At 42.4% G+C, this 17,002-nt stretch overlaps 1 protein-coding gene across 5 annotated transcripts in view; it reads left to right on the top strand.

Moving 5' to 3' along the window:
• samd10 (sterile alpha motif domain containing 10) overlaps positions 1-16,669 on the top strand; it is a 78,268-nt gene extending 61,599 nt beyond the window's left edge. For 3 of the 5 annotated variants that reach the window (XM_008110221.3, XM_062979071.1, XM_008110220.3), the window contains exons 4-5: positions 8,162-8,302; positions 10,760-16,669. In XM_008110221.3, coding sequence (XP_008108428.2) covers positions 8,162-8,302; positions 10,760-11,055 — 437 coding nt within the window. In that variant the 3' untranslated portion in view covers positions 11,056-16,669. The remainder of the gene's footprint in view (positions 1-8,161; positions 8,303-10,759) is intronic. The other 2 variants (XM_008110223.3, XM_008110222.3) reach the window with 2 other exon arrangements.
• Positions 16,670-17,002: the final 333 nt, after the last annotated feature.

A 17,002-nucleotide genomic window follows, 5' to 3' on the forward strand; every position in this document is an offset into this window, starting at 1 on the left:
GATCTAGGCGTCTTAGTAGACCATAAGCTGAACATGAATCAAGAGTGTGATGCAGCAGCTAATAAAGCCAACACAATTCTAAGCTTTGTTATTCTGCTTTAGTCACACCTCACCTGGGTTCTGTGTCCAGTTCTGGCCATCACAGATTTATGCAGGATGGAACCATGGCTGTTTTAAGTACTGTAGTTTCAAATTGATATAAATGTACAGTGCCTACACAGTCGATTAAGTGGACAAACGTGACTTTCCCTATCACCGTTAGTTGGCTGTTCAGTTTTCTGAAAAGCGTTCGATCCCTGGATGTTTCTCAGGCTCACATTCACAGAGAGAAATGCAATCTAGCCCATGGCATTTGTGTGACATGCAAGAACATCACGTTCACACACCTTACAAAACAAAACTCTGGCTACCACATCACACTAACCCTCTCCAAGTTCCAAAATATACATTTAGACAAAATAAATTTGGGGAAAAATGACTTCAGTGTATTTCTTATACAGACTGAGTATCCTTTACCCAAAATGCTTGGGACCAGAAATGTTCCTCATTTCAGATTGTTTTGAATTTCAGAGTACAGTAGAGTCTCACTTATCCAACACTCACTTATCCAATGTTCTGGATTATCCAAGCCATTTTTGTAGTCAATGTTTTCAATACATTGTGATATTTTGGTGCTAAATTCGTAAATACAGTAATTACTACATAACATTACTGCGTATTGAACTACTTTTTCTGTCAAATTTGTGTACATAGAACCATCAGGAAGGCAAAGGTGTCACTCTCTCAACCAATTTTGGATTTTGGAGTAGTTTGGATGTTGGAATTCCATAGTTTGTTTGTTTTTTTTCATGTCAAGAGCGACTTGAGAAACTGGAAGTCACTTCTGGTGTGAGAGAATTGGCCGTCTGCAAGGATGTTGCCCAGGGGACGCCCAGATGTTCTGATGTTTTATCATCCTTGTGGGAGGCTTTTCTCATGTCCCCGCACAGAGCTGGAGCTGATAGAGGGAGCTCATCTCTTCTCTCCCCGGATTCAAACTGGCAACCTTAAGGCCAGCAACACAACCTTCAGGTCTGAAACACAACCTTCAGGTCAGCAACACAACCTTCAGGTCAGCAACACAACCTTCAGGTCAGCAGTCTTGCTGGCAGAAAGTTTTGACCCACTGCACCACCGGGAGCTCTGGAATTCTACATGAGAGATACTCAACCTGTATATCAGGCATGGGCAAACTTGGGCCCTCCAGGTGTTTTGGACTTCAACTCCCACAATTCCTAACAGCCTACCGGCTGTTAGGAATTGTGGGAGTTGAAGTCCAAAACACCTGGAGGGCCAAAGTTTGCCCATGCCTGCAGTATATCGATTGAAACTCTGAAATAGGATGGAACGGACTTAGGAAAGAATGGATGTGTAATTGACCTGGACCAGAAATTGATGGCCCCATCCTCTTTTCCTTGTCATGTATGTGATCTTGTCATGTTACATTCCCTTATGTTCTTTACACTTCCTTTACATGTAGGTGCTTTGTAGAGTCTTCCAGCATGACATGCTTTCAGGCTTATTTGCCTGTCTTAAAATAGTTGACCCAGAGTACCACAATGTGAGGAACAAAGAGAATGTGATGGTGGATGAGAAATGAATTAAGATTTGAAATGTCTCCGGTACACAACTCTTGTCTAACATGGAAGGGATTAGATGCAAAGAAGGGAGGGAGGAAAGGGGAATACAGAAAATATCTTTTCTTTTGCCCCCACTTTCCTACTTGTGCAGTAAAGTGTAACTTGTCTGCTGTCCTGATTTCAAAAGCAGAGATGCCGAAGGAGATAGCTTGTGGGAGATGTGGGGAGGTTTGTAGTGAGCGTATTTTGTTGTTGTTGCTTTCTGGGCTGACGGAGCTGAAATCCATGACTTTTGTGCCCTGAAGGAGACAATAAAGTACTAATGGAAGAGCTCAGTAAAAAGTCCTTATGTGGGGAATGAAAGGAAGCATTAGTGAGCCTCCCCACAGGAGAGAGCAGGACAGAGCAGGTTATAAAATCCCTCTTCGGAGAGAACTCACGCGGGGAGAAAGAGGAGCGAGTAATGCATTCCTGCAAAGATGTGCCAATTTGCCAGTTTTCCATTAGAATCTTCCTAGAAGGATGTCAGAAGGAAAATAAGTCCTGATCCAAGAGGCAAATGGAGAAATGGAGAAACCCTGTACCCCAAGGCAAAGAAGTACATTTGAAGTATGCATTTCCCTAGAGTAGTCTCAATAGTCACACTCCCATGGAGAATCCTAAAATGCAGACAGCTAGCCAGAACCTTGTTAGTGGATGGGCATTTGGAAGTCTGGATTCAGTTCTAGATTGTTGAAGTGGCATTTCACATGTGGTGCATGTGATATGAAGCGTACACAAATGCTTGTTGCACATTGATCATAGATCCACATATGCATCTGGGTTGTGTATTCAGTGGCAAATTTTGGTATCTCCATTCAGTTGTGCAACAATGTCCTTCAACACAAGGACTGTGCAGGACAATTGGCATGCAACTCCACATGTGCAGGATCATAACCAACTGTTGATCTGTGTTTGTGGCAGTTTTCACCTCCATTGTAAAGCAACATCATGCAACTGCCATGACTTAGGATTGTGCAGCAGGAGGATAGCTTATGACAATAGGTTGTTTTGGAGAAAGGTCATTTCTCCTCCACTCATTTGTGGGGACATCGGTAACACAGAAGGGGGTGCTGTAGTTTTTAACTTTGGATATGTTTTTATGGTTTTTAACTGGGCATTTTTAATATTGTTTATATTTAATCCTGTTATAATGTTTGCATATTTGCATATTTTTAATTGTATGCTAATGCTTTTATGTTAAGCCGCTTTGAGTCTCCTGCAAAAGTGGAGTACCAATATAATAACAATAATAATGATAATGATGATGATGATGAAGATGATGATGATGATTATTATTATGTCAGAGTGCATCTTCACTGCAGAATTAATATAATTTGATGATGATGATGATGATGATGATGATGATGATGATAATTTTATTCTTATATCCCGCCACCATCTCACCAAAGGGACTTGGAGCAGCTTACAGACAGCACAAGGTGCCTAAAATCAAACATAAAAGTGAACACAAAACAAAATACAATAAAATAAAACACATGCAACATATAAAGCATCAATTCCGACTCAAACTGTGATCCTCTAACAATGGCAGTAAATTACTGGCACCATGGTTGGGCTGTAAACATTGGAATAAAATAAGTGCCAGCTACAGTAATGGAGAGAGGGCATGGGATAAAGTGCAGGATGTGTGATTACTATGTAGGACAACTAGGGGCTAAATATTCTCAATGGCTTGATTGAAGAGCCAAATATTCAGGTCCCTACGAAAGGAGGACAGTGTGGAGGCCTGTTTATTCTCCCTGAAGAGGGTGTTCCAAAGCCGGAGTGCCACCACCGAGAAGGTTTTTTTCTTCATCCCCACCAACCGAGCTTGTGACGGTGGCGGGACCATAAGGAGGACTTAGATCTTAGAGCCCACACTGGTTTATAGGGGGCATGCAGTCACGAAAATAGGCCGGATCCAATCTGTTTTGGGCTTTATAAGTGATAACTAGCACTTTGAATTGGGACCAGAAACTTATCGTCATCTAATGAAGCTGCTTTAATAGGGGCATCGTGTGCTCTCTATAGCTGGCTCCATTTAGTAGCCTGGCTGCAGATCTTTGGACCAGTTGGAGTTTCTGAGCCATCTTCAAAATCAGTCCCACATAGAGTGCATTACACTAGTCCAATCTTGATGTAACTAAGGCATGGACCACCGTGGCCTAGTCTGGCTTCTTGAGGTACAGTCGCAGCTGGTGGACAAGCTTTAATTATGTGAAGGCCCTCCTAGCCACCGCTGACACCTGAACTTCAAGCATCAAGACTGAGTCCAGGAGGACCCCATTGAGCACAGGTTGCTGCCCTATACCTCAGTCAACCTCACGACTGACCAGAGGACCTCTGTCTTGTCTAGTTTAAGCTTCAGCTTGTTAGCCGTTATCCAGTACATCATAGCAGCCAGGCACTGGTCCAGGATCCGACGGGCTTCCTTGGAATTCAGTGGAAATTAGTAGTAGAGTTGTGTGTCATCTGCGTACAGATGGCACCGAACCACAAAACTCTGGATGACCTCACCCAGCGGTTTCATGTAGATATTAAAAAGCATGGGGGGTAAAATGGAACCTTACGGGACCCCACAGGTCAAAGGCCAGGGGTCCGAGTAGGCATCCTACAGCTTCACCAACTGGACACAACCCGCCAGTGCCCCCAAGACCCATTTCAGAGAGCCGCACCATGGTCAATGGTATTGAAAGCCACTGAGATGTCCAGGAGAACCAACAAGGACATGCTCCCCCTGTCAAGCTTTCTGCGGAGGTCATCCACCAAGATGACCAAAGCCATCTCCGTTCCGTGACCAGGTCTAAAACCAGACGGTGAAGGATCTAGATGATTAGTTTCTTCCAAGAATTCCTGGAGTTGAGAAGCCACCACTTGCTCTAGAACCTTGCCCAAAAAGGGGCGATTAGTAATTGGCAGGTAGTTGTTGTTAACTGAGGAATCTAGGGACACCACTTTAACTGCCATGGTTCAATGCTGTGGAATCTTGGAAGTTGTAGTTTTTCAGCCTCCTCTGTCAAAGAATGCTGGTGCCTCATTAGACTACAAATCCCATGATTCCGTAGTATTGAAATGAAATGGAGTCATAATGCATTGATTCTATGGTGTCAATAGAGACTCGGTTGGGAAAGATGAGACAAAAGGAATGGGGAGAATAAAATATTATGTTATAACCACTACCTTTTTAATAATCCTAAGGCCTTGAACTTCTGAGCATTGGTTCCCTTACATCACTGCCTTTGCACTTTCATTTGCAGTGATTAAAGATGTTACATTCATTGATTAATTGCACAACTCTTATGGTCTAGAAAAGGCATGGGCAAACTTGGGCCCTCCAGGTGTTTTGGACTTCAGCTCTCACAATTCCTAACAACCTAACAACAGTCCTTCCAAATGTTTAGGTGGAATTTCTTTTTCTTTTTTTCATTTGAATCTATTGCTTTGTGTCTGAATTTTTAGAGCAGCGAGAAACAAGCTCGCTCCATTTTCTCCACATCATCCTCTATTATGTATTATAATAATATAAACACATTATTATTTTTAATGTGCTGTTTGATTCACCTATCTTCTGCTGTTCCCTCAAAAGCTGCTTAGATGAGCTAAAGCAAATGCAGATAAAAGCAAACACAAAGGTATATGGAAAAAACATACTATTACTGGCAATGAGCTGCCGGGCTATTAATAATAGAAAGGAAAGCAGTAATTGGAAAAAATCCTACGAATGGTGTAAAAAGGTTTGGAATTTGGCACGAAAGAAGAGAAAGATAAAAATATCTTTGAGGCAGCGCAGTCCACGTTTATTTCTAATGTAAATCAAACTAATGAGGGGAAAAGTCATATTTTACCGACCCATGGCTCCATCTAGAAAGGATTAATCCAATAGAAGAAATAATTACAAAAGGGGTTTATTTTGCATTTCATGATCATGAAAACTTTTAATGTTAATCTTTGTTTCTTTTAACGGACACAATGTTTAAAACAAAGCATCAAAAGGTGAGGGAAGTCTGTAGTCTTCCCTTGCCTTTTGATGCTTCTGTTTCCATCAGATTTTGATGGATCTCAATTATAGCTATGTACCATACTTTCAATCCTTGGTCTGCTCTTTCAACCACAAGCTGCCATTTGTCTTCTCTCTCATTCAACAAATGGGGCATCAGGTTTTCCAGCTGTCTAACCATTTGTTTCAAAGTAAAGTCTTTATTATCTGTTGTTGAAGGCTTTTATGTCTGGAATCACTGGGTTGCCGTGAGTTTTCCGGGAGGTATGGCGATGTTCCAGAATCATTCTCTCCTGACATTTTGCCCACATCTATGGCAGGTATCCTCAAGAATTGTGAGGTCTGTTAGAAACTATGCAAGTGGGGTTTATATATCTGTGGAAAGTCCAGGGTCGGAGAAATAAGTCTTGTCTGTTTGAGGCAGGTGTGAATGGCGCAATTGGCCACCTTGCTTAGCATGAAATGGCCTTACAGCTTCCAAGTCTCCTGACGTTTCACCCACATCTATGATAGGAATCCTCAGAGGTTGTGAAATGTTGGAAACTAAGTGGGGTTTATATATATGTGGAATGTTCAGGGTGGAAGAAAAAACTCTTGTCTGCCTGAGGCAAGTGTGAATGTTTCAATTGGCCAGTTTGGTTAGCATTGAATAGCCTGGCAGCTTCAAGGCCTGGCTGTTTTCTGCCTAGGTGAATCCTTTGTTGGGAGGTGTTAACTGTTTCTTGTCTGGAATTTCCCTGTCTTCTCATTGTTGTCAAGCTGGCCAATTGCAACATTCACACTTGCCTCAAACAGACAAGTGTTCTTTCTCCCACCCTGAACATTCCACATCCCTAGTTTCCAACCAATCTCACAACGTCTGAGGATGCTCGCCATAGATGTGAGCAAAATGTCAGAAGGGAATGCTTCTGGAACATGGCCATACAGCTTGGAAAACTCACAGAAACCCATTTTTATTATCTTTTAAATAGTACTTTATTTGTTAACAAACAGCAGTATCAGCCTAATGACATTCTTTGTCGGAACTAAATGGGCGCAACAGGACCATCCTTATAAAAAGGCCTTGCATGCCAAGCTGTTCATAGGTTTAGCTATTTGTTCTAATGTGAGAAAGATTCAGTCTCTCAAGCGTATCTAAACTTAAGTGTAAACAGGCTTTTCTTGCTTCCTGTGTTCTGGATTTCTCTTTGGTTTTCCCAACCAAGTGCTTTTGTATGATCCTTGTATGGTTTCATATATACAGTTGTATGTCCCATGTCATGACACGGGGTCCCTTGAAGTCATGCCATAAATGCCAACATCATGACACTGGGTGGAGCCATAGTGGGTTAAACCCTTGTGCCGGCTGAACTGCTTACCTGAAGGTTGGATGGCTGACCTGAAGGTTGCCGGTTCGAATCCATTGCCGGGTTGAATACGTGAGATGGGATGAGCTCCCGTCTGTCATCTCTTACTTGCAGGGACATGAGAGAAGCCTCCCAGCAGGATGGTAACACATCCAGGCATCCCCTGGGCAAGATCTCTGTAAATGGCCAATTCTCTCACACCAGAAGTGACTTGCAGTATGTTCTCAAGTCACTTCTGACATGATTTTTTAAAAAGGACACTGGGTTCCATTTTCAATCATTTTCATTGTTGGATAGTTCTTTTGTTCCTAATCTGTCAAATAAGCAAAGGAACCATGTCAATCCTTTCAACCTCTGCAAAATAGGCTGGAAGTATGGTAAGACTCATATCGTTGGGAATCATCCTGGACTACTCAAGTCTAGATGTAGTTAGATAGATGACAGAGTTAGATTGAGGGAATCCTTTCCCTGTTTCCAAAGCATGCCTAGACAGGCTTTACTGTGTTTCACTCTATCCTGTTTACATCACATTCCTTACTTTGAAGTTAGTAGAAATGTGAATCTCCAGGGACACTAACTTCCCATTGGTCAGAATGTCTTTTATGGCTCCAATAAACTGGACCATGAGGTTGGAACCATTTTGGTTCAGTCTCTTCTCCTTTTGTTCTTCTAGCTAACAAGCAGCATCTCGCTGTCTCTCCTGGCAAGATGTAACTATGTAGATGTTTGTTATTTTTCCTTTCTTATTTTTCCTTAGAAACCAGTTTAGAGTAGACTAGACAGCTCCCAAGCCTTTCTATCTACAATGGAGTTCTTTTTACCTGAATAAATACTTTTTGAACTTTTATTGAGACTCTGCAGTCCATTGCAATCCTAAATGGTCAAAGGCTTCTCTTGCTCGCCCCGTGTAAGTAACTGTTGCATTTGAAAGCTTTGCTTTTGCTACTCTGCTGATTTTGGTGGAATCTCCCTCAGAGAGGGTGAAATTGAGTCTAACCGCTCAGAGATTACGACAACACATATAACAGAAGGCTGCCTCTAATTGCATATTATCTACCTTACCTAGGTAGAAACTGGCACATCTAGGAGAAGTCTCGGTCCCAGACTGTTTTCTTTGATGCCTTTTCTTCCTTTGCTCTTTGCCATTCATTGCTTAGGTCGGGCGCTGTTACGGCTGAATGCAGAGAAGCTGCAGCGCATGGGGATCATCCATGAGTCTCAGCGGCAAGAAGTCCTCCAGCAGGTCCTGCAGCTCCAAGTGCGGGAGGAAGTCCGCAACCTACAGCTCCTCAGCCAAGGTAAGGGCCATTCACAAGGGGCAGGGCATGTCGCTCCTTTCGGGTTTCAGCCTGATCCAAATCTCGTGGGTTACCTTATGCATAGAGTGAAAAGGTCTATCCTTGAAAACAAAAAAAGTTGGAAAGACCTTCTTGTTTTTGCTGCCTAGGTCAAGTCTCCTGGGTCTTTTAACAGCTTCAAACCAGGCAGAAATTCAACAGATCTAGCTTATCCTAATGGACAAAGATTTTAGAAGGACTTGCAGGCGACTGGTTAGCAGAACTTGGAAAAGGTGTGAGGTTTTTTTTGGATTGCAACTCTCAGTATCCCTAAACTTAATCTCTATTCAGGAATGAACAATTGTGGAAGAGGTAGAAGTCACCCCTGTCCACCCACAACCCCAGAACACAACAATTCTCATTGATATTTGGCAGTTTCTTTCTTTATGTAGTGGATTAGCTATAGGGTAGAATGAGAATTGTTTTGAACCATGAGGATTAGGGGAAAATGAAGAGTCTGGGACATTTGAGAGTCTTCAGCAGAGCCTCAAGAACGGTATGCAACCCACAGGCCCTAATTTGATTTGCCCATTTCTGCTTTAGATAATACTATGTTACACATTTTTGTTCCTGGGTTATAAATGTCATTTCCAAATTGGTTCTATCATAAAAGCATGGGAACAGTTTATCAAATTGCAAAAACGTTTGTTTGTGGGACATTCTGCAGCATCTTTTTCTCTAGCTTTTCAATTAGTATATCATAGAGTTTCAACCAATTCAACATAGTTTGTGGCAACCATAAAAACAAAGTTTCTGGAGTATAACAACTACTTTCAAAGTAACTACTGCACAAATAATAAGGAAATAACACTTTCAAATCAGGAACAGAAAAATGTTCAAATTTGTTACATACTGCAATCATCCTAATAAACCTTACAGGATCATTGTGGAGACTCCATACTATTCTACATCACATCTGACATTTATACAGTCTTCTCGATTGGACTGTGGCTCCCTTCAGTCCTATGTAGCATAGCCAGTGGTGAGGAATTCTGGGTGTTAAAGTCCAGCATCATCTGGAAGGCATCATGATTCTCTTCCCTGATTTACATGCATGAGAACCAGAACCACTTTAGTTGGGCAAATACAAAACTAAGTCTACTTTTTGTAACTTGAATGCAGCCTACCCAAGCCAGTGTTGCTATCTGGGGGATTATGGGAGTCGTGTTCTGGTGGGTGGACCCTTTCCCAAGCTCAATCACAGAATGCACCAGTGTGGCATCATCACTGCCCGCTGCCCGTAATTCCACAATCTGCTCATTTCTGCCTCCCAGAGAAAGGCTTAAACATAACCAGAAACGACAAGATCCCTGATTGATGAGAAACCCCATCCAGGTTTTCTCCCAAATGTGCAGACCAACAGGAAACGGAAACATAATTTTAGTCTTCAGGCCTTTTGAATTTCTGCCTGTCTTATGATGGTTTAGGGAGACAAGTATTCTTTTGACATGATGGGAGAAAAAAGAGGTAGCAATCTAGGAAGAGCATAGAAAAGTGACTCTCCCAGAATCAAGATCTGAGAATTTTAATACAAAAAAGCATAAGAATTTCCAATCTCTATCTCTAAAACAATTACAGGTTGAGTATCCCTTATCAGAAATGCTTGGGACCAGAAGTGCTTTTGATTTAGACATTTTTATCTATCTATCTATCTATCTATCTATCTATCTATCTATCTATCTATCTATTTATGGATGTTAGAATATTTGTATGTACAGTGGCCCCTTGGAATCCACTGTGGTTTGGCTCCAGGACTCTGTAGTTACCAAAATCCATGGATGCTCAAGGTGTAGTAAAATGTTGTCCCCTTTATAAAATGACAAAATCCAGGTTTGCTTGGGGGATTTTTCATTATTGTTGTTTTCAACCCGTGGATGGTTGAAAAGGACTCTACATAATGAGAAATCGCAGAGATAGGACCCAAGTCTAAATGCAAAATTCATTAATGTTTCATATACACCTTACACACATAGTCTGAAGGTCATTTTCCACACAGTATTTTTAATATTTTTGTGCAGGAAGCAAAGTCTATGCACGTTGATTCATCCAAAAGCAAAGGGGGTCACAGCCACCCATGTGGACCATTTTGGAGCGTTTCAAATTTCCAGATAAGTGATACTCAACCAGTATACAGATAGCAGGGCTGGGTGTAGGGGGAGACGTTGAGATTGTGTGTTTCAATTGGTGTTTTAAAAATAGGTCCTTAATTGGACATTGTGCTATGCACGAGTGGAGACCTGCAAAGACAAAACTGCCTGGAGCAGGTGGAATAGAGGAAAGATCATCCTCCGACAACACTCTTTCTCTCTTTAACTCTTTGCTCCCTCCCTCCATTCTTTTTCTTCCATCCCTTGGCTCTTCTTCCCCATTCACCCGCCAATCCGGCCCTTTCTCCCCCATTTCAATGTCTCTTTGCAGCCTCCTTCTGTCTCTCACCCCACTTCAACCCTTCCCTATTGACAGCTTTCTTGTTCAACGCTCTTTCCTCCTCATTTTGTCCTCCTACTCTAATCTCTTTTCTTGCCCCACTCCAAATTATTGGGACCTTAGTGCAAACTTTACTGATGCAATTTGGGTTGAATGCTTTGGATATGTCCTTTAAAGTTCACGCTAAAACCCGGAGCAAATTTGCTGCAGCAAAAACTGCAACAACCACAACCTTGGCTTTTCATCTTTCTAATGTTGCCACACTGGAGATGGCTCCTATACTGTAAATGGTTTCATACTAGGGTTGAATGAAAAGTAATGCCTCCACCTTTGTAACTCCTCAACAGATGGCAGTCCTGGTATGTGACTGGCTTGTTCAGTAGACTCTCCTCTACAGTTAGTTCCATTTGGTGGGAAGCCTTAGCATTGAATGGTTGTGTTGTTAAAGTGCAAAGTATGGAACCCTGCGCAGATGGTCGGTCAATGTGACTTAAGCAACATGCAGTCACTGAATTTTTGACAGCAGAAGGTGTCACCCCAAAGGAGATTCATCAGAGAATGCAAGCTGTTTATGGTGATTGTGTTGATGTGAGTACTGCGCGTTGTTGGGCGAGTAAGTTTAAAGATGTTGAGGTGGGAACACCTGACTTGCGTGACAAACAAAGAGTTGGATGTCCTGTGACAGCAATCACTGGGTTTCACAAGCAAAAGGTTGACAGATTGATTCTGGATGTTCATTGTATCACTCAGAGAGAAATATCAAGCATAATCAGCATTTCACAAGAACGTGTGGATCACTTTATTGCTTTGCTTGGGTATCGAAAGATCTGTGCACGATGGGTACTGTGAGATGCTGGTTGCAGAAACAGAGTGTCGACTTCTTCCGTGACAGCTTCAGAAAACTTGTTAATCGTTGGCAGAAATGTATCCAATTGTCTGGTGGGTATGTGGAAAAGTGAATAGTGGTAATTAAAGTGCATTATTTCTGCATTTGATTTATTAAAATATTCCCATTCAAACCCAAGTAACAAAGGTGGAGGCATTACTTTTCATTCAACCCTCATAGAAGGGAATTTTAGCTCCTGCTGGTATTTGATACAACTATTAAAAGTGCAGTAAGTGTTCAATATCTGCTGGGGTTTGGTTCCAGGATCCCCTGTGGATACCAACATTTGTGGATGCTCAAGTCCCATGGTACAATACAATGTCCCATACAATGCCATGGTAAAATGGCACTCTTGTATAATAAGGGGAACAATTAAAACAAATTCTGGAGAGAGTTTGAGGACTGTGAAATGATGGAAGTCTGCATCAGTATGGTTCTCGACACATAGCATAACCCAGCTTTACTTTTTGGATTTTATTTCTCCAATATTTGCTAGCCATGGTCTGTTGAATCCATGGGCGGAAACACATGGTGGTTGAATCCGCAGAGGATCAGCTGTATAGAAGCCCTCTCCAGTTTTTACACCAGCAAGTCTTCACCCTCCTTTTCTCCCTCTTCCTTTTACTCACTTCAGTTTGCAATCCACAGCTATCCATCTCTATTCCGTTCACCCTTTCCTCCTTCTTTCCTGATGTTTGTCTGGTTACCGAGCTCTCAATGCAAGATTGGGGCCTTCAAGATCTGTAAGGAGAAAACCCACTTGAAGGAAAATTCTTCAAGTTACCTTGGGACTCAGGATGCATCTACACTGTGGAATTGATGCAGATCGACACCACTTTAGCTGCCGTGGCTCAATGCTATAGAATCACAGGGGTTGAGGTCTTTTGCCTTCTCTGCAAAAGAGTGCTGGGGCCTCACCAAAATACAACTCCTACGGCATTGAGTCATGACCCTGTAAGTGTTATTAAGCTGCATCAATTCTACAGTGTGGATTCAAACTCACAGAGACCTGCCTTGGCTGTCCCTATTCCCATGGCATCAGAAGCCAGGCATTTCTTTCCAGAAGAGCTGGAAAACAGCCAGAACTAGAGCAAGTTCCATTTCTGGAGTCCAGTTCTCAAAATCCCTCCTAAACACATTTGGCTGGGGGAATTTGGGAGTTGTACTCCAGAAATGGAACTTGCTGCTAACTAGGGAAGGCCACCAATCTTGCCGATGGTCCGCCTCGTCTCGATCCCTCTAATGTTGCAATGTTTCCCCATGTCCTTCTATTTCTGTCAGTTTCAATACTTTTTTCCCTTTCTGTTTCTCCCCATACCCTGCCCCCACAACCTGCTTCTTTCCGCTGCCAATCCCACCCGAACCCCGTCCTTCCTCCCTTTCCAGCCTCTTTTGGAAACGACTCCTAACCCGTCGCCCGTCTGGCAGCAGACTGGTGCAACACTGTGAACTGCCTCTCCTCTGGGATTGCAGATGGATGGTGTGGAAAGAAACCTGGGTCTAGACCCTTCAGCCGCATGCTTGGGAGGAACAAAAACAAACCCTTAACAATTCAGAAAGGGAGAGAGGAATTCTGGCCTGCCTCCAAGGGAGAGTGTTGTGAGCGGCATGTTTGGCAGTGTTCATTTTCTTCTCCTTCCTCTCCTTTCTTTGATTCCTCGTTGTCCCATGTAGAGACCAGCTGTTCTCTGGTGGAGAGTTCATGCCACGCAAAGCAACCGCCACAAGGACTGGTAAAGCTCAGCCTTGTGGGGCCAGATCACAGGGCAAAACTGTTTCCTTAACACACAAAGACACGCCAAATAAAATCCCCATGGACGGTGATCTGAAAGACTTGCAATGACTTTCTCCGGCGAGGGACACAGAAGACAGCGGGACAGAGTTTGCCGGTGCCTCCGTCCTCTGAAAGTGTCTCCGAACTCATATGAGTGATCTAATTTATTTTCACAGGGCAGAATAGCCTAATGGCTAAAGAAGCTGAGTTAGCCATCACGGAGTTGTTGTCTTCAAATCGGTGCAGCTGGGGTTAGTGAAGCAGTGATGAATCTGGCCCAACTTTTGGTCTGAATAGAAATATCACAGGTGCCAAACTCTCTTTGCAAAATAGGTTCAGTACTTTGAATAAGTCCTTTAAAGTGGAAAATCTGACCCTGGTTTCAGTTTGAACGTTAAAGGAACTGTCAAGGGGCTTTCCAAGGTGCTGGACCTTATCTGCTAAAAGCACCCTGGATAGCTCCTTTCAGGTTCAGACTGGACTCACTGTCGAGTCAGCCACCAACAGTTCAAATTTCACCACAAACTCCCAAAGTGGTTTATTAAGGTTAAAAATGCTTATTTTCAGTCTCCATGTGCAACAGAAAGATGATAATACAGCTTGGGGAGATACTTGGACTACAACTTCTTTAAACAGGTGAGATAAAACCTGGCTAGGGGATTCTGGGAACTGCCTTCCAAAGAACAACTTTCTCCAACAACCTTCAGATAAAATAACACTGACCCACAGGACTGCAAGATGGGAAACACGCTAATTCTAATACCTGAGAGCCCAAACCCACTTACTGTGTGCCAATGCAAAAATCGGGTCTGTTTTTCTCATTCCGAAACTTGAATGCCCAATGGCCAAAGTTAATTTTTACATATACATACATGTATAAAGACATTTATAGGGGGTTGGAGCCTTATTTCAGAATGAATGCAGATTAATCCCAGCATTCAAACTGCCCCCTTCTTTTTAGGAAAGAAGGAAAGGAACTTCTGAAGAGAGGCCACACCTCCATTATGAGAATTTGGGTTTGTTTGGATGGGATTATTGCGAAGGGAAGGGTTTTGGCTTAGTGGTCAAAGATCTGCTTTGCACTGCAGAAAGTCACAGGTTGGTATCTGCTAGTACAAATGTCTAGAAAAATGTTTTGTGCAGGAATAGCTTGTTCTCAGCAGAACTTTATGGTCACCTTTTGGCACAGTTGTCCTGGAGGACCTAGATTCCCAAATAAAGCATTTTAATCATGTCCATGAATAATCAAATCCACAAAAGTGAAACCTGCAAATGTGGAGGACAAACTGTATATATATATATTAAAAAGGAAGTCATAAACCAGTCTTGGAATAAGCCATTATCATTTGCCCAGGCTGTAGATCACCAGCTTCATCTTTCAAAGTTTTGGAAAGACAACTCAATATAGTTCCTTTGGAGGATGACAACTCCCACTCTCCTTAAACTAACACAACCACTGGTCCAAAAGAGATTTCCCCAAGCTCAGGATCAATAGCCAGGAGGCAATGTGGCCTACTTAAGCAGCCACCTGTGAAAGGTGTTCTCTCGCGCTGGCTGTTCATCTGATTCCCTTCTGAGCTGCCGATTGCCTCAGGGTCCCCCGTGCCGACCATTCATCTGTGAAGAAACAACGCTTTGCATTAGTTCTCCGGCAATCCTTTGCAGGTTTATCCTTCACGCTTCCCCATGTGACTGGTGAGGGCTAGGGATCCATACCAAGTGTCCAAAGGTATTTTCATAACTCGTCTCGCCTATCTCTTTAAATGAACTTCCGAGCTGGGAATAAGAGAGTTGAAATTGGGCATCTCCAGGAAAAGTTCTCCTAGCCTTGGAGCTCCAATCATTTACAAAGTTCTTAAATTTCTTGGTGTGGTCTTCCTATTTGGGCAGATGGAACAACACACAGAGATGGAGAGAATTACAATCAGCCCTCCACATTATCTGAGGTTAGAGGCACAGGACCCGAGTGAAAATGGAAAATTAATAAAGTGAAATTGTTTATCTGAGAACAACTATAGGGATGTCTAGATCTTCCAGGATGGCTCTATGGTGAACTTCCACTGCAAGCTAACCATAGAATTACATTGGAAAACAATGATATTGCAAGAGAGTATTCTCTTTAGAGATCTCTAACACAGGCATGGGCAAACTTTGGCCCTCCAGGTGTTTTGGACTTCAACTCCCACAATTCCTAACAGCCTACCGGCTGTTAGGAATTGTGGGAGTTGAAGTCCAAAACACCTGGAGGGCCAAAGTTTGCTCTTGCCTGGTCTAGTATGACCGTAGGGCGTTGACCATAGTCACTGCTATTCACAAATGCATTGCCATTGTGCAATTGACATAGGGCTCCTTAATTGTACAGTTCTGCTTCCTCTCATCTTTGTTTTTGGAGGACATGGGTTCAAAGCAAGGGTTTTCTACTCACACAAAAATCCTCATTTTGCACATGTATTTTTCCCGCAAAAAGGCTTGTGGTGCAAAAAATGTTTTAAGAAAAGCAAGAACTCTCATGATCTTGTATAGCAAGGAAGTCCAAGAACTCTGCTTCCCATCACTCTTATAATTGGGTAGACTTACCTTATACACAGAGAGACCATTTTCTGATTATTATTTGAGCAATGTTAGCAAAACAGATCTCAAAGATGGGCAGAAAACACACCTAAAATCTGTAGTTTATATGGGCCATACATTTGGTAATGATTCCCTTTGACTCCAAGGCTGATTTCGTGGCAGATACCATGCAATAAAGGCATCTTTGTTTTCCTTGAATGTATTGATTGTGTCTCGGTGAATTTGATTTCTAATAAAGTACCTCTAACAGGCACGTCCGCACGACAAACTTAAACCGATTCCAGTATCCGTTATCCATTACTCCTGGGAATTGGCCTGAGAAATTCCTTCTCACCTTCTTCACCAGAGGACAATTCCCAGGATTCTTTGGAAAGAGGGAGAAAAAACTGTGACAACTGAAATGTTAGAAAACCAATATAAGTTTCTAGTGTAGCTCAGGCCTTTGGGTCGTCTTTTCTCTACTGTATGTGATCTTACGTGTGTAAATTTCCAATGTCATGTTGTGGTTGGGGAGGGAACGCTTGGGGAAATGAAGTGGGGAAAGTCTCAGTGGGGATTGGGGAACGTAGGTAAACAGAACTACAAAGTGCATTTTTTTGTTTATTTGGTTGGTTTTTTGTACTTGACACAAATATCAGAATTAAAAGGAACAGTTCTTTAAAATTAAAAATAGTGATGGCTTCGTTCATTGTTTCTTCCTAGTTCATCCATTTATAACCTCAAGTCTTGGCTACTGCATTTTGATCTACACAGGACAGCCCTTGGTGACTGTAGTGGAATCTTTATGGGTTAAATCACCTATGCCACTGATAGAAAGCTACACCATTGCTTTTCTGACATCGGTATTTGCATCCACTCTCCAAACCAGGTGGTTACGACTGGAAAATGCTCTTTAAATTTCACAGGATACCCCGTAACAGTTGCTGTACTTGACACATCCAGAGATGGTACAATGGTAAATTTTGAGGTCCTAGTACCTCAAGAACATTTTAAAATGAAGTCA

The sequence above is a fragment of the Anolis carolinensis genome, chromosome 4 (assembly GCF_035594765.1).
Source record: "Anolis carolinensis isolate JA03-04 chromosome 4, rAnoCar3.1.pri, whole genome shotgun sequence".
Lineage (NCBI taxonomy): Eukaryota > Metazoa > Chordata > Lepidosauria > Squamata > Dactyloidae > Anolis > Anolis carolinensis.